We start from the raw sequence: 24742 nt of genomic DNA, 5'->3' as shown, positions 1-24742 counted from the left end.
TTGCTAAATTCCTTTCAATTGTACATTGAGGAACATTGTCCTAAAACTGTTGCAGCCATAAAATTCTAAGTTTATGATTATTTGCAAAAAACAATTAAGTTTGTCAGTGTGAATATGAAATGTCTTGTCTTTGTAGTGTATTCAATTAAGCGACTGCCTCACAGTTCTGAGGACCTGGGTTCAATCCCCGGCCCCGCCTGTGTGGAGTTTGCATGTTCTCCCTGCGTGAGTTTTCTGCGAGCACTCCAGTTTCCTCCAACATCCCAAAAACATGCATCGTAGGTTAATTGAAGACTCTAAATTGCCCGTAGGTGTGAATGTGAGTGCGTATGGTTGGTTGTTTGTATGTGCCCTGCGATTGGCTGGGAACCAGTTCAGGGTGTACCCCGCCTCCTGCCTGATGATAGCTGGGATAGGCTCCAGCACGCCCGTGACCCTTGCGAGGATAAGCGGCTCAGAAAATGGATGTATTCTGTTTTTATTTATGTTTAATACAACGTCCGAATTTCATTGGAATATACACATGCATGTGTGTATATATATATATATATATATATATATATATATATATATATACACATATACATATATCAGGTGTGCCCGCCACATCTACAGTTACCAAAGTATTCAGATCTAGTTGGCGAACACGTCCCTCCAATGGAGAAAACCTTTCAAGGAGAAGTTGATACACGAATTGACACTTTATTTGGTCGGAGTTTTGGAGGCCGAAGCGAGTAGCTAGTAGTTATGTTCTTAAAGTTATATTGTTATTTGTATTTCATATGACATCTGATTGGCTAAGAAGACAACCACTGTTCATAGTGCCTATTTTTCCTAAACCAGTGATGGGAATTATCAAGACCCCAGGCAGATTACATTGACATGCCCAGACGCAGAAACTGAAATCTGATTAAACAAAGAAATTTAAAATGATTGGAAGCTAGCGAGGAGACACTGAAATAAATTAATATACATTAATATATTTTGTATTATATTGTACATGTATCAGGGTCAGCCGTGGCCCAATGGTTAAAATCATCACCTGCCACTGTGGGGTCCTAGATTCAAGACCCCGACCGGACCATCTACCAACATTCCCCAGACAAACTGCTGCAGTGTCCTTGAGCAAGACACTGATACCCCAAAATTGCTGCCCGGGCGCTTAAGTTGCCTCCTGCTATCACACACACACACACACACACACACACACACACGCACACACATACATATATATATATATATATATATAAGTGTGTATATATGTATATGTATATATTTCAGTCTGGTCCAACTGTACACTTATTTACAAAAGGATATGTCTTTCACCATCCCCCATCTGAAAAAGCACACGACACGTCGTGGTTAATTTCTCAGAAACACCCAAATAAAAAGGCTTGGAAGAGTCAGGTCAGCGTAACCAATGCCAAACAAAAGAAACCGTTAGCTAAGTAAATTAAAAACCTGCGGTTGTTGATAAAGCAGAAGTGGAGGTTGTGATGTGCCTAGCCACTGAAGCTGTGGAGGCACGGCATCACAGGAACACCCAGCCTAGGTCATCCCCCTGTACAGACAACTCTTCGCACAGTGCCCCCATCCCCCACAGTTAAAACCCGACCCATCTGGCACCCCCGGCCAAACTACACCCCTCCCTCTCGCTCAAAGTCCATGTCCCCGCTAGCTGGTCTGCGTGGTGGTTCCGATTGGTAAACCTGCGCCTCACAGGGAGTCCGACCCGGGGCAGGTGGAGCGGCAGTCATGGACTTCTGCTGCACCAGTTGCTTCTCTTTTTTTAATGGACTGAGAATTTGCTCTCTTGCCTCCAACACCTGTAAATATATCAATTCTTTTTTCAGTACAGCATTTTTATCTGTCTTAGTCTTTTATTTTTCAATATGTCGTGCTAAGTGATGCAAAAAGTGTGTTTTCCAATCAGCAGGTGTCACTGTAGTCATAGTCATTGTGTTTCATGGAATCGGCCACTGGCCGGGGTGCTCCTCTGAGCACTGCCTCCCTGTAAAGCTTAGTCATCACTGGACTAACTAACGGATCACCTCCTGAAGCCTCGGCCCAGTCTTGGCGCGTGCGCGACAAGTAAGCAAGGCCTGTCTCCTGCTCACCCATCTGAAAGACAGTTTGCAAGAGGCCCGAGTGGGGCAGGAAACATTTCACACATGGCGACACGATCCCACCGAGAATACGCCCGTCCAGAGGATGATCGTCGTGATATTCAGTAGTGTCAGCGATGTCTTCCAGGGACCGAAGCTCCTGATGTGTCAGTTTTGTTCCTACAATGGCCCTCAAGTCACCCATTGCCAACGCAGTTCCCTATGTAGCGTCAGTAAATATTTGCATAAGAATTGCACCTCCCCCAGTCGGGGGAGGAGGTTTTTCACTTAAACATGTGCAGTCAGACACACTAAAAGGAGTATACATACGTTGGTGTGGATGTGGAGAACAAACCATTAGGCGCCCCTGGAATTTCCTGTTTTTTCTCCTATTTATTGTCTTACCAGAACTCTTTCCTTCAGGGCCCTCCACATCCTCCTTGTCACCCTCTATCGCCTCTTTCTGCTGCCCACAATTTTCCATTTCCCTAAGCCAAGCCCGGACCCTGTTGACCTCAGCCTCGTATTTGACATTCTTCCAACATAGTTTTCATCTTTTCGATGGCCTTCGACCTTCCCTCCTTATCCCTGGGGATATTTTCCTTAAAATACGGCCACATTAACATAATTTGTTCTCCTACTGTAATTTTACCATCTTCTATACCCTCGAAATCAATCTTAATATTTTCTCCTTTCCACGTGAACTCCGTTATAACAAATCAAAACACACAAAAGTTAAAATCAAAGTTTATATACAACGCATACAAGTTGGGACGTTGTGTTAAACATAAATAAAAACAGAATACAATGATTTGAAAATCATGTTCAACCTATATGTAATTGAATACACTAAAAAGACGAGATATTTAATGTTCAAACTGATAAACTTTGTTTTGAGCAAATCATCATTAACTTAGAATTTTATGGCTGCAACATGTTCCAAAAAAGCTGGGACAGGTGGCAAAAAAGACTGAGAAAGTTGAGGAATGCTCATCAAACACCTGTGAACAGGCTAATTGGGAACTGGTGGGTGCCATGATTGGGGATAAAAGGAGCTTCCCTGGATTGCTCAGTCATTCACAAGCATAGAAGCGGCAAGGCCGAAAACCAACATTGAATGCCCGTGACCTTCGATCCCTCAGACGGCAGTGCATCAAAAATCGACATCAATATGTAAAGGATATCACCACATGGGCTCAGGAACACTTCAGAAAACCAATGTCCGTAAATACACTTTGGCACTACATCCGTAAGTGCAACTTGAAACTCGACTATGCAAAGCATAAGTCATTTATCAACAACACCCAGAAACTCCGCCGGCTTCTCTGGGCCTGAGCTCATCTAAGATGGATTGATGTAAAGTGCAAAAGTGTTCTGTGGTCTGACGAGTCCACATTTTAAATTGTTTTTGGAAATTGTGGCTATTGTGTCCTCCGGGCCAAGGAGGAAAAGAACCATCCGGACTGTTATGGACGCAAAGTTCAAAAGCCAGCATCTGTGATGGTATGGGGCTGTGTAAAAGCCAATGGCGTGGGTAACTTACAGATCTGCGAAGGCACCATTAATGCTGAAAGGTACATACAGGTTTTGGAGAAACATATGCTGCCATCCAAGCAACGACTTTTTCATGGACGCCCCTGCTTATTTCAGCAAGACAGTGTCAAACCACATTCTGCACGTGTTACAACAGTGTGGCTTTGTAGTAAAAGAGTGCGGGTACTAGACTGGCCTGCATGCAGTCCAGACCTGTCTCCCATTTCCAGCTACAAAGCTTCAACAATTAGCGTCCTCAGTTCCCAAATGTTTATTTAATGTTTTTAAAAGAAAAGGTGATGTAACAGTGGTAAACATGACCCAGTCCCAGCTTTTTTGGTATGTGTTGCAGCTATAAAAATTTCCTAGTTAATTATTATTTGGGCGGCACGGTGGGCGACTGGTTAGAGCGTCAGCCTCACAGTTCTGAGGACCCGGGTTCAATCCCCGTCCCCGCCTGTGTGGAGTTTGCATGTTCTCCCCGTGCCTGCGTGGGTTTTCCCCGGGCACTCCGGTTTCCTCCCACATCCCAAAAAACATGCATACATTGGAGACTCTAAATTGACTGTAGGTGTGCATGTGAGTGTGAATGGTTGTCTGTTTGTATGTGCCCTGCGATTGGCTGGCAACCAGTTCAGGGTGTACCCCGCCTCCTGCCCGATGACAGCTGGGATAGGCTCCAGCATGCCCGCGACCCAAGTGAGGATAAGCGGCTCAGAAAATGGATGGATTATTATTTGCTAAAAACAATAAAATCTATCAGTTTGAACATTAAATATCTTGTCTTTGTCGTGTACTCAATTCAATATAGGTTGAACATGGTTTGAAAATCATTGTATCCTGTTTTTATTTACGTTTAACACAATGTCCCAACTTAATTGGAATTGGGGTTGTATTTTTTTTATTTTTTTTAAATGTTTTTTTTTTTCCTGTAATTTTCTACAGGGTTCGCAAGCCTTGTCGAACCGGGTGGTCCAACCGACCCCCGTCTCTGGGGTGATTGATAGACTCACGTAGGGGAGACTCGCCTCCACCCTACGGAATAACTCAACGTAGGGGAGTCCGCTCAACCCCTCACGGAGACTCACACGCTTAAACTACGGATTCCAAATCCGATGCGATCCCACACGCGCTTTTACCAATACTGACTGATAAATACACCTTTACTGAGCTCCTGATTATTCTCAACAAAATTTCGGTCCACTCGTCATTTCACAATATCACAAATTAAATTGGTAACAAATCAGGAGAATTTGAATAAACAGGCTCCCTTACCTTTTTTAGATGGCCGGCCTGGATATTGCAGAAAAGAGGACTAGCCACGGAGGTCTCAAGAAACAATCTTTCCGAGATCACCGTCCGGTTCTTCGGCAGAAAGAGAAGAGGAAAGCACAGAACCTAGAACTGAATGTGGGGACTTTGAATGTTGGGACAATGACAGGAAAATCTCGGGAGTTGGTTGACATGATGATTAGGAGAAAGGTTGATACATTCTGTGTCCAGGAGAGCAGGTGGGAAGGCAGTAAGGCTAGAAGTTTAGGGGCAGGGTTTACATTATTTTACCATGGTGTAGATGGAAAGAGAAATTGAGTCGGGCTTATTTTAAAAGAAAAGTTGGCTCAGAATGTCTTGGAGGTGGAAAGAATATCAGATCGAGTGATGAGGCTGAAATTTGAAATTGAGGGTGTTATGTGAAATGTGATTAGTGGCTATGGTGAAAGAGAAATTCTGGAAGGAGCTAGACAAAGTAGTTCTGAGCGTCCCAGACGGAGAGAGAGTCGTAATTGATGCAGATTGTAATGGACATGTTGATGCAGGAAATAGGGGTGAGGAAGAAGTGATGGGTAAGTACTGCATCCAGGAAAGGAACTTGGAGGGACAGAGGGTGGTAGACTTTGCAACAAGGATGCAAATGGCTGGAGTGAACACTTTTTTCCAGAAGAGGCACGAACATAGGGTGACCAACAAGAGCGGAGGTAGAAGCACACAGGTGGATTACATCTTGTGCAGACGATGTAATCTGAAGGAGGTTACCGACTGTAATTTAGTGGTAGGGGAGAGTGTGGCTAGACAGCATAGGATGGTGGTGTGTAAGATGACTCTGGTGATGGGGAGGAAAATTAGGAAGACAAAGGCAGGGCAGAGAACCATGTGGTGGAAGCTGAGACGGGACAAGTGTTGTGCAGCTTTTCGGGAAGAGGTGAGACAGGCTCTCGGTGGACAGGAGGAGCTTCCAGAAGACTGGACCACTGCAGCCAAGGTGATCAGAGAGGCAGGCAGAAGAGTACTTGGTGTATCTTCTGGCAGGAAAGGAGAGAAGGAGACTTGGTGGTGTAACTCAGGAAATCATACAAGGAAAAAGGTTAGCTAAGAAGAAGTGGGCCACTGAGAGGACCGAGGAGAGGCGAAAGGAATACATTGAGATGCGACACAGGGCAAAGGTAGAGGTGGCAAAGGCCAAACAAGAGGCATATGATGACATGTATGGCAGGTTGGACACTAAAGAAGGAGAAAATGATCTATACAGGCTGGCCAGACAGAGAGATGGAGATGGGAAGGATGTGCAGCAGGTTAGGGTGATTAAGGATAGAGATGGAAATATGTTGACTGGTGCAAGTAGTGTGCTAGATAGATGGAGAGAATACTTCGAGGAGTTGATGAATGAGGAAAATGAGAGAGGAGGGAGAGTAGAAGAGGCAAGTGTGGTGGACCAGGAAGTGGGAATGATGACTAAGGGGGAAGTTAGAAAGGCATTAAAGAGGATGAAAAATGGAAAGGCAGTTGGTCCTGATGACATTCCTGTGGAGGTATGGAAGCATCTAGGAGAGGTGGCTGTGGAGTTTTTGACCAGCTTGTTCAATAGAATTCTAGCACATGAGACGATGCCTGAGGAATGGAGGAAAAGTGTGCTGGTGCCCATTTTTAAGAACAAGGGTGATGTGCAGAGCTGTGGGAACTATAGAGGAATAAAGTTTATGAGCCACACAATTAAGTTGTGGAAAAGAGTAGTGGAGGCTAGACTTAGGACAGAAGTGAGTATTTGCGAGCAACAGTATGGTTTCATGCCTAGAAAGAGTACCACAGATGCATTATTTGCCTTGATGATGTTGATGGAAAATACAGAGAAGGTCAGAAGGAGCTACATTGTGTCTTTGTAGGTCTAGAGAAAGCCTATGACAGAGTGTTAGATATATTTTAGTAGTTATCATTTATTTGCTTAGCTTGCATTAGTATTTTGCATTAGTAGCTTGTATTAGTATTATGAACAATATTTAGATAGAATAATGTCTCGCCTTCAATAAGATGACTCAGCAACATTTGAGGGCGCCTTGACCAAGGACGTGATCGGATGTGGTCGGGGACGGGACAGGTGTCGGCTGGTCCTATGTTTTGTGTTGTGTCTTAATGCTTAGAACATTATGTCTTGTAGAACCCTCCTATTTTCAAATAAATGTAGGAGCGACTGGGGAGATTGTTTAGAGCGTGTTGAGAGGCTGTAACCTGAACAATCTCCCATGCGCCCTCCTCATGAGTAAAATGACCAACGTCTTCATTCCTTTTGTGTTTATTCATTATAATGTTTGGTGAGATAAATCCAACACAGAGTACCCAGAGAGGAACTGTGGTACTGCATGCGGAAGTCTGGAGTGGCAGAGAAGTATGTTAGAATAATACAGGACAGTGGTGATGGATAGGCTGACAGATGAGGTTAGACTGGAATCCCCGTGGACCATGATGTTTGCAGATGACATTGTGATCTGCAGTGAAAGCAGGGAGCAGCTGGAGGAACAGTTGGAAAGATGGAGGTATGCACTGGAAAGAAGAGGAATGACTATTAGCCGAAGTCAGACAGAATATATGTGCATGAATGAGAGGGGTGGTGGGGGAAGAGTGAGGCTACAGGGAGAAAAGAGAGCAAGGGTGGAGGACTTTAAATACTTGGGGTCAACCATCCAGAGGAATGGTGAATGTGGTCAGGAAGTGAAGAAACGGGTCCAAGCAGGTTGGAACGGGTGGAGGAAGGTGTCAGGTGTGTTATGTGACAGAAGAGTCTCTGCTAGGATGAAGGGCAAAGTTTATGAAACAGTGGTGAGGCCAGCCATGATGTACGGATTAGAGACAGTGGCACTGAAGAGACAACAGGAAGCAGAGTTGGAGGTGGCGGAAATGAAGATGTTGAGGTTCGCGCTCGGAGTGACCAGGTTGGATAAAATTAGAAATGAGCTCATCAGAGGGACAGCCAAGGTTCGATGTTTTGGAGACTAAGTTAGAGAGAGCAGACTTCGATGGTTTGGACACGTCCAGAGGAAAAATAGTGAGTATATTGGTAGAAGGATGATGAAGATGGAGCTGCCAGGCAAGAGAGCTAGAGGAAGACCAAAGAGAAGGTTGATGGATGTCGTGAGGGAAGACATGATGACAGTTGGTGTTCGAGAGGAGGATGCAGGAGATAGGCTTACATGGAAAAGGATGACGTGCTGTGGCGACCCCTAACGGGATAAGCCAAAAGGAAAAGATGATGTGTGGAGAAAACAGGCATCATCATTATCACCTGTCCAATACAGTCCTAACAGTGAAGCATGGTGGTGGCAGCATCATGCTGTGGGGGTGTTTTTCAGCTGCAGGGACAGGACGACTGGTTACAATCGAAGAAAAGATGAATGTGGTAAAGTACAGGGATATCCTGGACGAAAACCTTCTCCAGAGTGCTCAGGACCTCAGATTGGGCCCAAGGTTCACCTTCCAGAGGAGGAAGAAGAAGAAGAATCACCTTTATTGACATCAACATGCATGCATGCACACAAAATTTGTTCTCTGCATTTTACCCATCACAGTGAACACGCACACTTATGAGTGCTTCGACTAAATACTGAGAATAGGGTCTGAATACTTGTCTGTGTGATATTTCAGTTTTTCTTTTTTAATAAATATGAATTCCGTTTTTTCTCTGTCAATACGGGGTGCTGTGTGTACAATCCCAATTCCAATGAAGTTGGGACGTTGAGTTAAACATAAATAAAAACAGAATACAATGATTTGCAAATCATGTTCAACCTATATTTAATTGAATACACTACAAAGACAAGATATTTAATGTTCAAACTGATAAACTTGATTGTTTTTAGCAATTTGGGGACTGAGGACACTAATTGTTGAAGCTTTGTAGGTGGAATTCGTTCCCATTCTTGCTTGATGTACAGCTTCAGCTGTTCAACAGTCCGGGGTCTCCGTTGGCGTATTTTACGCTTCATAATGCGCCGCACATTTTCAATGCGAGACAGGTCTGGACTGCAGGCAGGCCAGTCTCGTAACCGCACGCTTTTACTACAAAGCCAAACTGTTGTAACATGTCCAGAATGTGGTTTGGTATTGTCTCTCTGAAATAAGCAGGGGTGTCCATGAAAAAGACGTTGCTTGGATGGCAGCATGTTTCTCCAAAACCTGTATGTACCTTTCAGCATTAATGGTGCCTTCACAGATGTGTTACCCATGTCATTGTCACTAACACAGCCCCATACCATTACAGATGCTGTCTTTTGAACTTTGCATCCATAACAGTCCGGGTGGTTATTTTCCTCTTTGGCCCGGAGGACACGATGTCCACAATTTCCAAAAACAATTTGAAAGGTGGACTTGTCGGACCACAGAACACTTTTCCACTTTGCATCAGTCCATTTTAGATGAGCTCGGGCCCAGAGAAGCCAGTGGCATTTCTGGGTGTTGTTGATGGCTTTTGCTTTGCATTGTAGAGTTTCAAGCTCTGAACTGTATTTACTGACATTGGTTTTCTGAAGTGTTCCTGAACCCATGTGGTGGTATTCTTTACACATTGATGTCGGTTTTTGACGCAGTGCCGCCTGAGGGATCGAAGGTCACGGGCATTCAATGTTGGTTTTCGGCCTTGCCGCTTACATGCAATGATTCTCTGAACCTTTTGATGATATTATGGGCCGTAGATGATGAAATCATTAAATTCGTTGCAATTGTACGATGAGGAACATTGTACTTAACCTGTTCGACTATTTTCTCATATACTTGTTCACAAAGAGGTGAACCTCGCCCCATCTTTGCTTGTGAATAACTGAGCAATTCAGGGAAGCTCCTTTTATACCCAATCATGGCATCCACCTGTTCCCAATTAGCCTGTTCACCAGTGGTATGTTCCAAACAGGTGTTTGATGAGCATTCCTCAAATTTCTCAGTCTTTTTTGCCACCTGTCCCATCTTCTTTGGAACGTGTTGCAGCCATAAAATTCTAAGTTAATGATTATTTGCTAAAAACAATAAACTTTATCAGTTTGAACATTAAATATCTTGTCTTTGTAGTGTCCATCCATCCGTCCATTTTCTGAGCCACTTGTCCTCACTCGGGTCGCGGGCATGCTGGAGCCTATCTCAGGAGGCGGGGTAAACCCTGAACTGGTTGCCAGCCAATCGCAGCGCACATACAAACAATCAATCATTCACACTCACATTCACACCTACAGGCAATTTAAAGTTTTCAGTTAACTTACCATGCATGTTGTTGGGACGTGGAAGGAAACCGGAGTGCCCGGAGAAAACCCACGCAGGCATGGGGAGAACATGCAAACTCCACACAGGAGAGGCCGGGGATTGAACCCCGGTCCTCAGAACTGTCAGGCTGACACTGTAACTAGTCGCTCTTTGTAATGTATTCAATTAAATATAGGTTGAACATGATTTGCAAATCATTGTATTCTGTTTTTATTTGTTTAACAACTTCATTGGAATTGTGGTTGTACATTAATAAGGAAAAAAAAAAACTGAAATAATTTTAGCAAATGGCTGCAATATAACCAAGCTTGAAAAATTTAAGGGGGTCTTAATACTTTCCATACCCACCAAATGTGTGTGTGTGTGTGTGTGTGTATATATGTATGTGTGTGTGTGTGTGTATTCCTGTTCCGTCGGATGGAAGAATCTCCACCAATTGGTTGACGTTTTCAATGTACGCTTTCAAGAAGTCCCTTGTATTACTTGTAGAATATGACGTGTCTGTAGCATCTGTCAATAAGCAGACACTCCTCCTAAGAAAGGGCGTCTTGCAAAGGTTGTGCAGCAAAGTCTCCAGGTTTCTTTCCATTCTCAGCTCCCCCCTTTGCGTGCAAAATCCGCAGGTCCGGTTTCCGCTGCGCCCCTCGAGATCGGTGCGTTTATCAGAAAGTTGATCCACCGCTTTGTTCAAATGCTTTCATGGTAGCATTAGCTTTAACGGTAGAGATGGCGTCGTTGGTTTCACGTTTTAACCGTCAAGGAACAATGGTGGCTGAGAAGCGATCAATCTTTTTGTCGATTATGCCCGCAAACTCTGCCTTGAGTGAGTGGAGTTCAGTGTGGAGGGAGGCATCCATCCATCCATCCATCCATTTTCTACCGCTTATCCGAGGTCGGCTCACAGGGTCAGTAGCTTTAGCAGGGACGCCCAGACTTCCCTCTCCCCAGCCATTTCATCCAGCTCTTCCGGGGGGATCCCGAGGCGTTCCCAGGCCAGCCGAGAGACTTAGTGTCTCCAGCGTGTCCTGGTTCGTCCCCGGGGTCTCATCCCAGTGGGACTTGCCCGGAACACCTCACCAGAGAGGTGTCCGGGAGACATCCGAATCAGATGCCCCAGCCAACTCCTCTGGCTCCTCAAAATGTTGAGGAGCAGCGGCTCTACTCTGAGATCCTCCTGGATGATTGAGCTTCTCATCCTATCTCTAAGGGAGAGCCCGGACACCCTGCGGAGCAAACTCATTTTGGCCACTTGTATCCGGGATCTTGTTCATTCGGTCACGACCCGCAGCTCGTGACCATAGGTGAGGGGAGCAACATAGATCGACCGGTAAATTGAGAGCCTCACCTTTCGGCTTAGCTCCTTCTTTACCACAAAGTCCGCATCACTGCAGACGCTGCACCGGTCCGCCTGTCGATCTCCCGTTCCATTCTTCTCTCACTCGTGAACCCCAAGATACTTGAACTCCTCCACTTGGGGCACGATCTCATCCCCGACCTGGAGAGGGCACACCACCCTTTTCCGACTGAGGACGATGGTCTCAGATTTGGAGGTGCTGATTCTCATCCCAGCTGCTTCACACTCGACTGCGAACTGCTCCAGTGAGAGTTGAAGATCACTGTTTGATGAAGCCAACAGATCCACATCATCTGCAAAAAAGAAGAGATGCAATATTGAGGCCACCAAACCGGACCCCCTCTACGCCTCCGCTGCGCCTAGAAATTCTGTCCATAAAAGTTATGAACAGAATCGGTGACAAAGGGCTGCCTTGGCGGAGTCCAACCCTCACCGGAAACGAGTCAGACTTACTGCCGGAAATGCGGACAAAACTCTGACACCGGTCGTACAGGGAGCGAACAGCCCGTATCAGGCTCCTGAAGCACCCCCCACAGGACTCCCCGAGGGACCCGGTCGAACGCCTTCCCCAAGTCCGCAAAACACATGGAGACTGGCTGGACCAACTCCCATGCACCCTCCAGGACCCTGCTGAGGGGGTAGAGCTGGTCCACTGTTACACGGCCAGGACGAAAACCTCACTGCTCATCCTGAATCTGAGATTCGATTTCCCGACGGACCCTCCTCTCCAGCACCCCTGAATAGACCTTACCAGGGAGTCTGGAGGAGGCTGATCCCTCTGTATTTGGAACTCACCCTCCGGTCCCCCTTCTTAAAAAGGGGGACCACCACACCAGACTGCCTATCCAGAGGTACTGGTATTGTCATTGCCTGCATGGGGTTTCTCCGGGCACTCCGGTTTCCTCCCACATCCCAAAAACATGCATTAATTGGAGACTCTAAATTGCCCGTAGGCATGACTGTGAGTGCGAATGGTTGTCTGTTTGTATGTGCCCTGCGATTGGCTAGCAACCAGTTCAGGGTATACCCCGCCTCCTGCCCGGCTGGGATAGGCTCAAGCGTGCCCGCGACCCTAGTGAGGATAACCGGCTCAGAAAATGGATGGAACCCTACCCTTAGTGTGGTGTGTCTTGTAGCTTAGTACGTTATGTCTTGTAAACTTCGAAACCTCCCTATTTTCAAATAAATGCAGGAGCGACGGGAGAGATTGTTTAGAGCGTGATGAGAGGCTGTAATCTGAACAATCTCCCATACGCCCTCCTCATGAGAAAAAGAAACCAGCGTCTTCATTCCTTTTGTGTCTATTTTTTATAATGTTGGGTAAGATAAATCCAACATAGGTTCAAGACCCCGACTGTTCCATCCGCCAACATCCCCCGGACACACGGCTGTGGTGTCCTTGAGCAAGACACTGATACCCCGAAATTCTCCCCGGGCGCTTCTGCTGCCCCCTGCTCCAGTGTGTTCCACTAACATGTGTCTTTGTTCACTGTGATGGGTTAAATGCAGAGAAAAAAGTTCAAGTGCATGCATGCATGTTCATGACAATAAAAGGTGATTCTTCTTCTGTCCCTGATGTCCACGCGATGTTGCAGAGGCGTATCAACCAGGACAGCCCCACAACATCCAGAGCCTTTAGGAACTCCGGGCGAATCTCATCCACCCCTGGGGCCTTGCCACCGAGGAGCTTTTTAACCACCTCGGTGACCTCAACCCCAGAGATAGGAGAGCCCGCCTCAGAGAACCCAGACTCGGCTTCGTCATGGGAAGGCGTGTCGGTCGACTTGAGGATGTCTTTGAAGTATTCTCCCCACCAACTCACAACATCCCGAGTTGAGGTCAGCAGCACCCCATCCCCACTATACACAGTGTTGATGGTGCACTGCCCCCCCTCCTGAGACGCCGGATGGTGGACAAGGATTTCCTCAAAGCCGTCCGGAAGTCTTTCTACATGGCCTCACCAAACTCCTCACATGCTCGGGTTTTTGCTTCAGCGACCGCCAAAGCTGAATTTTGCTTTGCCAGCCGGTACCCATCATCTATCTTAGGAGTCCCACAGGCCAAAAAGTCTCCTTCTTCAGCTTGACGGAATCCCTCACAGTTGGTGTCCACCAACGCGTTCGGTCATTGCCACCACGACAGGCACCGACCACCTTACGGCCAACAGCTCCGATCGGTAGCCTCAGCAATGGAAGCGCGGAACATGGTCCACTCGGACTCTATGTCCCCCGCCTCCGCCGGAACATGAGAAAAGTTCCGTCGGAGGTGGGAGTTGAAACTCCTTCTGGCACGGGATTCTGCCAGACGTTCCCAGCAGACCGTCACAATACGTTTGGGCCTGCCATGTCGGACCGGCATCTTCCCCCACCATCGGAGCCAACTCACCACCAGGTGGTGATCAGTTGACAGCTCCGCTTCTCTCTTCACCAAGACAAGTGTCCAAGACATGCGGCCGCAAGTCCGATGACACGACCACAAAGTCGATCATCGACCTGCGACCTGCGGAGGCAGGCAATAGCTTCGAAAACTGTCAGCGCTGTCCGAGGTGGCTGCTGGGCCTGTTTCAATCTGCTTCCGTGTTCGGCTTGGTTGTATGTCACCGTGGTTTGAAATATTGGTAATAGAAGGCTGTGTAGCAGGTTCTTACATGTCTTTCATTATATTTGGGCCCGGATAACTTTGCCCTTTGGAAGACTGACACATGACATAAATTAATGTAATCGTCAATTGATAATAACATATAATAACACTGTTAAAGGTATTTTGAGCAGTTTTATTTCAGAAGTGTGTATCAAACTGGTAGCTCTTTGCATGAATTGGTAACCAAGAAGTAGCTCTCAGCTTCAAAAAGGTTGGTGACCCCTGGTATACTGACTAATGTAGAATAATAAATAAAATATAATAAACACAATTATCAGTTTAGTTTTTCAAATTAAACATTTTGACATCGTTTCAACAGGGACCATTAGACTTTAGCTATTTACAATGGACCTCTTAAGCCCCATGCCCCAGAAATCATTGTTTGGAATTGAACCAACATTTTAAGAAATAAATATGCCTCGAAGGTCGTACAAAACCTTTTGCGACTTATGTTTTTGCAACAACTATTTCAAAATATAGACTGCTGTCATAGATGACACTGTAAGACATGCTTTACTGGTATAAGACATGCTGTACTGGTATAAGACTCAGTACATCACAAGGGCTCTGTGTGTGTGTGTGTGTGTGTGTGCGTGTGTGAGTGTGAGCATGTGCGCGCGCTATACCTTTTTTCCTTTTTGGCTTTTTCTTTCTATATATAAGGACCAGCCCAACAAAACACCTTTTGACGTTTTACAATGGTTTGTCTTTTTGCGTATGCCGTCATTAAGAGTTGAGCATTTATTTAATGACTTTACTGAAAGGTACAGTGTGTCGTGCTGAAACTGTTAGCAAGATTTGAATGTAGCCTCGCGTCACTACTCCTCCCCGCCGGCTAAATCCACGCTCCTTGCAGGCGTGCACCCCGAAGTCACCAGCTGGCTTTACTGTGGTCACCTTGTAGAAGCAACTTTGCTATTTTTGCCATGTCTTGTTCACCGGTAAGTTGGAAAAAAATAAAATAAATAAAAATTTTTAAAAAAGTCATATTGTATATAAGTGGTAAACTAACTCGTGGCATTATAGTTAGAAAGTTATTAGCATGAATGTTACATTTCATTAATTATTAGCCCCATTTAGCAACAAGTAGCTTGGATGAAAGCTATAAATATCAATACTCCACACTCTAGTATAGAGACAATGTGTGGTTAATTTATATCCTTTGTTGTTCATAGTTTCCAAGAGGAGCGCACGGCTACTGAAGACCACAGCCGACTCCAACCCCTGGCCGAGTACAACTCTGGGTAGCAGACAAGGAGGTACGCTATGCACTGTATAATAGTCACATGATTTGTACACACGCATTTACACAAAAACAGTTTTAGAAACTGTAAATCACAGGTGAAAGCAAATTAACTACCATGATTCTTGCTAAAAAAAATTGTACCAAAACTTCAAAATTGTCATATGTAAAAATACTGAGCTGTTGCAAAATAATTTTTTGTTACCAAACCCATTTTCACAGTAACTTGAAAAATAGTTGAACAAACTATTATTCTTGATTTTGGCTGTCAAAATGAGTTATGAAATGAGTTAGTTAAATGAGTTTGTTGTCTATGTATTGGTAATGAGTCAATTAAACATTTATTTCCAGTCATAACGGCCATCTGAGGGAAATCGTAACAACAATGTGGCCCATGACAAAAATTAGTTTAACACTCATGTTTAAATGTATGTGGACAAGAATGCAAACAGAAGAAGTTGTACCCTATTGTATTCATATTTTGTTGATGGGATGGGTATTAATTTTTTAAAAAAAAATATATAAACTGCTTTTATATGTAAACATCAGAAAGAATAGATGCTATATATGTAACAATGGAAAGCCAATATCACAAACACAAAACCTAATCACCATTATGTCTTGCTTTACAGGAGAGAGTTGATAGTCTGAGTTTAGAGTAATCACATATTGTGATCAACAAATTTTTGCGTCGTGACCCCAGGTGCAAGTTTTGACATCTTGGGAAAGCTCCTCCAACTCTTCAGTCCCTGATCAACGGATGGCTGTTTGCCATAACTGCAGACACATGACAAACCGCATGGTCACCATCTTGAATGAGGGAGTTTTACGTAGAGCGAGACGAATGTGGAATGACATCCGAACAGCTGATGAACTTCGTGACCCTGGAGAGAAGAACTCCGCCAAGGCTGCCTATCGCCAGTACTGTATGTAATGTGGAAAATCCCCAAGGACATTATAAAGGATTTAGACGAAGCAGGCAAGGAGGATCCACATTTTATATTTTCAAAGCATTGCTCCAGTAGAAAAGTGGATGTTATAGTACTTTATACATATTTGTAGATCTATTTGCACCTTATTTTTTATATTTAATTCCAGGAATGTCTGTACATTTACCTCTACCATTTTGAAATTGTTCAATTGTTATAAATAAAGAACTGATCAATCAGAAACAGTCTTGATGTTGCAGTGTCCTTCAGAAAGAATCTCACGTTTAGATAACTATTAAATGCATTTCACACACAACCCTAAATACGATTTTTTTTTTAACAGATTTTGACAAACCTGTACAAGACATTAAAATTACTACAAATAGACCTGATGTGATTGAGAAATTAAAAAAAAAAAGTATTTACTCAGTAATGTCATGAAGCATGGATGTTTATAATTACATGAAACATGTACATTATTATTTCTTGAGACAGGCATAAGATTGAAGTAAAAGTCACCTTGCTGCTGAGTTGTTTGCAACACCGGAGTAGATCATCAGGCCTTAGATGTTGTAATTTGCGGCAGGCCACGGTGACAGACAACCTGTAATTCCATTTTATTTTGATTGGGTTATTTGTAAGGGACAAGAACAGAAGGAAATTAACAGTTGCAAAAGCAACATGGGTTGTACTCTACCTTTTGATCACAATGGTGCTCTGAATTTGTGAGATATACGGTAAAGATAAAGTGGCAAGTAGTGTGGTAATACTGATCAGCAACAGTTATTCAAATAACGATGACGCCTCCAGTCTCTACAGTCTCTAATTGGACAATTCTCTCAATCATGACTTTTTAACTTAACGATAATGAAAGGAGAGTCATTCGATGAGGCTGGAGAGGAATGAGTTTTCAAAAGTTCATTTAAATAAAATGTTTACCGTCAGGACATGCAGAGAGTTATAACATGATACAAAATTTTTTCCTGAACTACATACTTCACCTTCAACTTAATTTTACACTTTTATATGAATACTTGCCTATGTGCATAAATGTTTTACATTGGTGATAGTTTTACCCTGGACCAAAGTAGTAGGTATTCACATTTATAGAAACATGAGACAGGTCATGTTGCTCCCTTATAGACTTCTTACTTCACTTTTACTGCTCATTAAGTCGGTAGGACTTGTCATCTAACCCCTTGTTTGTGCTGCTGTTGCAAGTTTTGGTTTGTATTTTCTAACTTACATTATGTGGATATTGCATTCACTATCGTTATTCTCAAAATGCAGAAAAGTGGTGTTGATTTGTTGTGGAAAGAACGGTAATGCTTAGAGATCACATAATCCACCAGATCATTAGAAAAAGGATGAATGAACTGGCAAAAACAATTCTTCATGTTCCTCCTAAGAATTCTCTTCAGAGACTTATTGTATTTGAATTGTTGAACTGTTTATTTCAATACAGTTTGAACTAAAACAAAAGACAAGCGACACTGTCTACACAGAGTAGTTTCCGAGACAACTGAAAGATGTGAAGCAATTGGTCTTTTTAAATTGTTTAATTGTAATGAGAATCCATCCATCCATCCATTTTCTGAGCCGTTTCTCCTCACTAGGGTCGCGGGCGTGCTGGAGCATATCCCAGCTATCATCGGGCAGGAGGCAGGGTACACCCTGAACTGGTTGCCCGCCAATCGCAGGGCACCTACAAACTAACAACCATTCGCACTCACATTCACACCTACGGGCAATTTAGAGTCATTAATTAACCTACCATGCATGTTTTTGGGATGTGGGAGGATGTGCACGGAGAACACCCACGCAGGCACGGGGAGCACATGCAAACTCCACACAGGCGGTGCCGGGGATTGATCCCAGGTCCTCAGAACTGTGAGGCAGGCTCTAACCAGTCGCCCACAGTGCCGCTGTAATGAGAATATGCAGTAAATTACAATATCAGAATCTCTGTTGCAGTCCTTTTGCCTCCATTGCCAAATCAGGTTATTTTCGTACAAAAGCTTTAACAGCGTTGACCTCCTTCCTTTAAGGGTTTGGGGTATGCCTTGCTCTTTCATTAGACGTGACCAACAGGCTCTATTTGTGGCTTTTTGCAATGACTTCCAAAATGTGTCACCTTGTAACCACTTCTGAGCCTTATATGGGCAGCAGCCCCAGCCTGGGCCTAACTAGTGTCATTCCGCAGGGTTATCTCTAACTACATGCTACTACTTTGCTGTTTAATAAACATTAAATTTCCTTTCTGCTGTCTCATCTTTTGCTTGTGCAGGCTTTATTTGCTCCTCTGTCTCCCAGGCCTGAGGAGACATCCTTTGGGACATCTGTCCGTCTGTTTTCGTCTTCGGTAAGGTAAGTTCTGCCAACTGACTGATCTAATGGCACTCTCATTTTGTTCTCTGTTCATCCTACAAAATCACTAATGCCTCTCAAGCTTTACAAGATTGCAGTGAGCCACATTGTTTGCAACTGGTTAGCTTTACTTGGCACTGGATTCCTTGGGTTCTTTAATGAGGCAAACTGGCAGAGGTACTTCAGCAATTAATACCCCTTTTGCACCTTTTGTTTTTTTCCATAATTCATTTTTATAAAGCGAGATCTTCAGTGGTTAGTTGATCAAAACAACACACAGGCCTTTCTAATTTCTGTCAAATTTCGAAACCAGACCGCACTTTCCCTCTTGTTGCTGTGCTAAGCTAACCTTGCAGTCAGTTAGATCACACAGAGATTCGAATTAAATACTTGGCCAGAAAACCTTTTAATTGCCAAAATGCAGTTTAAAAATATTTTCTGGGTAAGAACAGCGGGTCGAAACTAGCGTAATGTTAGTGGAAAATCCATTGGTGTGCTCATGTAATTTTGGGGTTGAAGCGACATAAGCATAATACAATGGATGAAAACAACATAAAACATAGTTGAAGTATATTTTTATCATCTTGAAAGATTTCTCCTGAATGCAAATAAACATTTTTAACCACTTTTTTTCAAATTTGTATTTATTTACCAGTATTTTTATTTTGCCTTTATTTAACCAGGTTGGTCCCATTTAGACAAGTAGGGTTCGAAATATCTGGTATCGCATCACTAAATGCGACGTAAAATGAGGTCTTTGGTGATGCATTCCTCAGTTTCCATCGCTACAATATGCAATGCATGTTTTTAAAGTTCACAGTAAGTAAACAAATATTCTGAGCATTCAGAAGCTCTCAAAACAAAGACAGGACCGTTTAATTCTCGTTACTCGATGTAAAGAGTGTGGATTGATAACAGAAATTAAAACTGCGTCTCAGGCAGAGTTATAAACAATTAGGCGATCCCTGATTGAGCACAGCTGTCAAATGTTCGGGAACGTCCATATTTTGTTATGGAAATCACTTGAATGCTGACTCATTCCAGCCGTAACACTGAGTACAAATTTCATAAATGAATTTGATGAAATAACCACTATATTGTAAAAACAGGAAAAAATGGCACGTCCACATTGAACAGTCGCCCAACCTACCTGCTTTGCTGGTGCTACCACTGGTGAATGCTTGGTGCGCACTATTTTATTACGCCCCCTGGCTACCGAGCCTCGGAGGTGAAAGCTATCTTTGTGTGCGGTGTCAACGCATTATGTCACTAATCATTGCCTCCATGGCACCGTGTCGTTATCACCAAGGGAGAACGAGGGGGAAGAACATTCGCGCGGTAGCCAACTGTAATTTTCCCCAATGTCCATCTCCCTCACTTCCCGCAGACGCGTCCTGTTACCTTCACGGCCCCCCGGATAATCGGAAACCATAGACTCATGAACAGTATGCAGAGTGGCTACAATAGGATCTCTGCTTTCCCACAAGACAAAAATTCTCTCTATACATATGTTCAAATAGTCAAAATATGACTATATATGGAGTAAAGTGTTTTAAAATTTAGGGTAGAAAGCATCAAATTAGACTGATTTCGTACTTAGTGGAACAGTCCATTGATCCATTTTCCGAGCTGCTTCTCCTCACTCGGGTCGCGGGCGTGTTGGAGCCTATCCCAGCTATCATCGGGCAGGGGTACACCCTGAACTGGTTGCCAGCCAATCGCAGGGCACATACAAACAAACAACCATTTGCACTCACAGTCACACCAACGGGCAATTTAGAGTCTCCAATGAATGCATGTTTTTGGGATGTGAGAGGAAACCGGAGTGCCCGGAGAAAACCCACGCAGGCACGGGGAGAACATGCAAACTCCACACAGGCGGGGCCGGGGATTGAACCCCGCTCCTCAGAACTGTGAGGCTGACGCTCTAACCAGTCGTCCACCGTGCCGCCTAGTGCAACAGTGTTTTGTAAAATTCCTACACAAATCTCAGCAATGGCTATACAAAAATAATTTTGTATAGCAATAAATTACAATATATTTTGGACCCTTGACAAGGATCTCTTTTTCAAAAGAAGCCTGGCCAATACAGCAACTTAAAGGTTTTAAGTTGAGACAGTGTTTTACGTTCCAATACAAATTTTCCATAATTAAAACTGACATTTACACAGTAATAAAATAAGCTAAGACAAAAATACATTGTAATCACGAGCAATACAGTTAGATAACAGGACTATTAATTATACAATTTTATTTGGGAAAGCAGATAGTGGCACCGTTGGTGAACACAACTTGTTCTTGGGCTGTGATACATGAGGGCAGTGTAAAAGCAGCTGAGGCAAAAAATATCTCAAAGTGCTTCTGTTTATAGATGTTTGGAATTCTCCAGGCCCTAATGGGTGCCTTAGAAACCATCACAAATGTGACTGAAATGTAGAAAAAAAAAAAATATACTGGTGCAACTGTGCTTGCACTATGTGTAAAAGTACATAGTAAGGGAGTACAATAATCAGATTAATGACAGCAAGGACCAGTAGGGGCTTATGAGGACTGGACTGGCCTCTATTCATCCGTCCCTCCTCCTCCTGACCCACTTTGGTATAAGCCAACAATCACAGTCAACTTTTGTTTTTTGTTTTTGGAGAAGCAGATCTGTTTTGATTCTCTTTTGAATTATATAATTTTATATTTTGCTATGTCAATTGTGAACCACGTGTGCAGTATAAAAAACATTAATAGCGATGGAAACTCGACTAATCTTAGAAATGGACAAAATCTGACATATAGTTGTTTGTTTAGATGCACAGCTTTAGATTTTTTTTTTCATGTGTGTCAGTGCCAATTATTATACTGTATAGGTGATTATTTGCACATCATGCTATGTTAAAGTGTGCCCAATTTGTCATATTGTGAAGGTATCTCTTGCATAAAGCCCTCTTTAATGCACACCTTTCATTTTCATTTGGATTTAGGTCTGGGCTATGACTGGGCCATTCCAAAACTTTCATTTTCTAATGGTGAAGTCTAGTTTATTTGGATGTACTCCATTGTATGATTGGCAGCATTGTCTATTGAGCTTCAGCTTCCTAGCTCACATCCGATGCAGGTTTTAGTCCACAATGTACTTTTCCTGTAATTGGCTCCACTTTGACTAAACCCGTTATACGAGGCTACCACCAACACACTTCACAGCTGGTATGGTGCTCTCTGGGACAGGGTTGTTTTTGTGCCATTTGCTATTGTGGCGAAAATCCATCCATCCATCCATCCATTTTCCATACCGCTTATCCTCACTAGGGTCACGGCCATGCTGGAGCATATCACAGTTAACTTTGGGCGAGAGGCGGGATACACCCTGGACTGGTCGCAAGACAAATCGCACGGCACATATAAACAAACAAACATTCACACCAATGGGCAATTTAGAGTCTTCAATCAACCTACCATGCATGTTTTTGAGCTGTGGGAGGAAACCAGAGTACCCGAAGAAAGCCCACGCAGGCACAGGGAGAACATGCGAACTCCACACAGGCAAGGCCGGAGTCCTCGGAACTGTGAGGCAGATGTGCTAACCAGTCGTCCACCGTGCCATCGATTGAAGATTAAAAAAAACCATACAAATTACAAAGTTAGTTACAAATATGAAAAATTGTTAAATAAAAATATGCTTATGTAACGGATATGCTCTCGCCAGATGGCGCCATTACCCCCAACCTCGGGCTGGGACTGCATCCCTGTCTCCGCTCCCCCGCCGAGACAGACAGTCACGGGGATGCCTGGTTTATCTCACACGGACGCTAAATGAATTACCAGCCATTCCGAAGGAGCTCATCAAAGCGGAGACTAGGAATCCTGACTCCTCACCTGGACTTTCAGAATCCGAATCATCTTTATCTGCCAAGTATGTCCAAAAAACACACAAGGAATTTGTCTCCGGTAGTTGGAGCCGCTATAGTACGACAACAGACAGTCAATTGACAGAGAACACTTTTGAGACATAAAGACAATGACAAAAAACAGTCACTGAGCAATAAAGGGTTAATAGTTATGTGGTGATGCTGGTACATATTTTTTATTTTTTTTTGACAATTGTGCAAAAGATGCAGAGTCCTCTAGCACTTAGAGCAGTTCGAATGACTAATATTGCAATAGTCCGGTGCAATGACCATTGTGCAAAGGGCGCCGAGACTTCAAGGAGTGTATGCAATTTAAAGTGACGAGTGGTGCGATAATCTGGGACAATGTTGATTGTGCAAATGTTGCAGATACTCCTCAATCGGTGTGCAAATGGAGCAGATGCTACTCTGGCATGAGTGGCCAGTATTGGTCAACAACAGATATGCAAATAGTGCAGTGTGGCGAGACTACTACAGTGAGTGCACGAGTGATCGGTAGCGCCTACCTGAGGGAAGGAGCTGGAAGAGCTGGTGACCGGGATGTGGAGGGTCTGAGAGGATTTTGCATGCGCTTGTCTGAGTTCTGGCAGCGTGCAAGTCCTCAAGGGTGGGTAGGGGAGTACCGACAATCCTTTCAGCAGTTTTGATTGTCTGTTGCAGTCGGAGTTTGTCCTTTTTTGTAGCAGCACCAAACCAGACTGTGATGGAAGAACACAGGACTGATTCGATGACCGCTGTGTAGAACTGCCTCAGCAGCTCCTGTGGCAGGCCGTGCTTTCTCAGAAGCCGCAGGAAGTATATCCTCTGCTGGGCCTTTTTGAGGACTGAGTTGATGTTGATCGCCCACTTCAGGTCCTGAGAGACTGTAATTCCCAGGAATTTGAAGGTCTTGACGGTTGACACAAGGCAGCAGGACAACGTGAGGGGCAGCTGTGGCGAAGGATGCCTCCTGAAGTCCACGATCATCTCTGCAGTCTTGAGCGTGTTCAGCTCCAGGTTGTGTCGGCCGCACCACAGCTCCAGCCACTCCACTTCCTGTTGATATGCAGACTCGTCACCGTCCTTGATGAGGCCGATGACAGTAGTGTCATCTGCAAACTTGAGGAGTTTAACAGCCAGGTGCGCTGAGATGCAGTCGTTCGTGTAGAGAGAAGAGCAACGGAGAGAGGACACAACCTTGGGGTGTCCCAATGAGGTGGTCTCTCCCAGCCTCATCTGCTGTGTCCTGCCTGTCACGAAGCTGTAAATCCACTGGCAGATGGCAGGTGACACGCTGAGCTGGCGAAGCTTAGATGAAAGGAGTTCAGGGATGATGGTGTTGAACGCTGAGCTGAAGTCCACGAACAGGATCCTCGCATAGGTCCCTGCACTGTCGAGGTGTTCAAGGATGAAGTGCAGTCCCATGTTGAATGCATCATCCGCAGACCTGTTTGCTCGGTAGGCAAACTGCAGGGGGTCCAGCGGGGGACCTGTGACGCTCTTGAGGTGGTCCAGCACGAGACGTTCAAAGGACTTCATGACCACAGATGTCAAGGCGACAGGCCTGTAGTCATTTAGAACCGAGATTGCAGGTTTCTTGGGGACTGGAATGATGGTGGAGCGTTTGAAACAGGATGGTACTGCACAGTTCCAGAGATCTATTGAAGATCTGAGTGAAGACTGGCACGAGGTGGTCTGCGCAGACTTTGAGGCCGGATGGGGACCCATGGTCTGGGCCTGCCGCTTTGTTAATCTTTTGTTGTTTGAAGATGCGTCTCATATCCTGTTCACGGATGGTCAACGCAGAAGTTGGTGGAGTGATAGTGGTCGGTGGTGCGGCCGAGTGGGTTTGGGGTGTGAAAGTGTCCTTTTAAAATCTAAAGTCGAAGGTATTCAAGTCGTTGGCTAGAGTGCTATTGTTTTCAGCTTGGGGGGGATTGTCGCTTGTAATTAGTCAGCGATTGGAATGCATGCCAGACTGATTTAGAGTCGTTAGCGCTAAACTGTTTTTCCAACTTTGCTGCATATTTCCTCTTTGCAATGTTAATTTCTTTAGTCTGCAGGTTTCTAGCGCGATTATACACGACCCTGTCCCCGCTCTGATATGCGTCCTCCTTAGCTTGGCGAAGCTGCTTAAGTTTGGCAGTGAACCACGACTTTCTGTTGTTGAAAGTGCGAAA

At 44.4% G+C, this 24742-nt stretch overlaps 1 protein-coding gene across 5 annotated transcripts in view; it reads left to right on the top strand.

The window, feature by feature from the left end:
* The window catches only part of pacsin3 (protein kinase C and casein kinase substrate in neurons 3), a 72106-nt gene that overhangs the window by 1925 nt on the left and 45439 nt on the right, over nucleotides 1-24742 (top strand). Inside the window, exons 3-5 of one of the 5 annotated variants that reach the window (XM_061703941.1) lie at nucleotides 15324-15407; nucleotides 18608-18687; nucleotides 22382-22588. In XM_061703941.1, coding sequence (XP_061559925.1) covers nucleotides 22489-22588 — 100 coding nt within the window. In that variant the 5' untranslated portion in view covers nucleotides 15324-15407; nucleotides 18608-18687; nucleotides 22382-22488. The remainder of the gene's footprint in view (nucleotides 1-15323; nucleotides 15408-18607; nucleotides 18688-22381; nucleotides 22589-24742) is intronic. The other 4 variants (XM_061703923.1, XM_061703932.1, XM_061703961.1 and 1 more) reach the window with 4 other exon arrangements.

Source organism: Phycodurus eques, chromosome 2, assembly GCF_024500275.1.
Source record: "Phycodurus eques isolate BA_2022a chromosome 2, UOR_Pequ_1.1, whole genome shotgun sequence".
Classification (NCBI taxonomy): domain Eukaryota; kingdom Metazoa; phylum Chordata; class Actinopteri; order Syngnathiformes; family Syngnathidae; genus Phycodurus; species Phycodurus eques.
The sequence above is the reverse complement of the archived record's forward strand: the minus strand, read 5'-3'. Positions and strand labels throughout refer to the sequence as shown.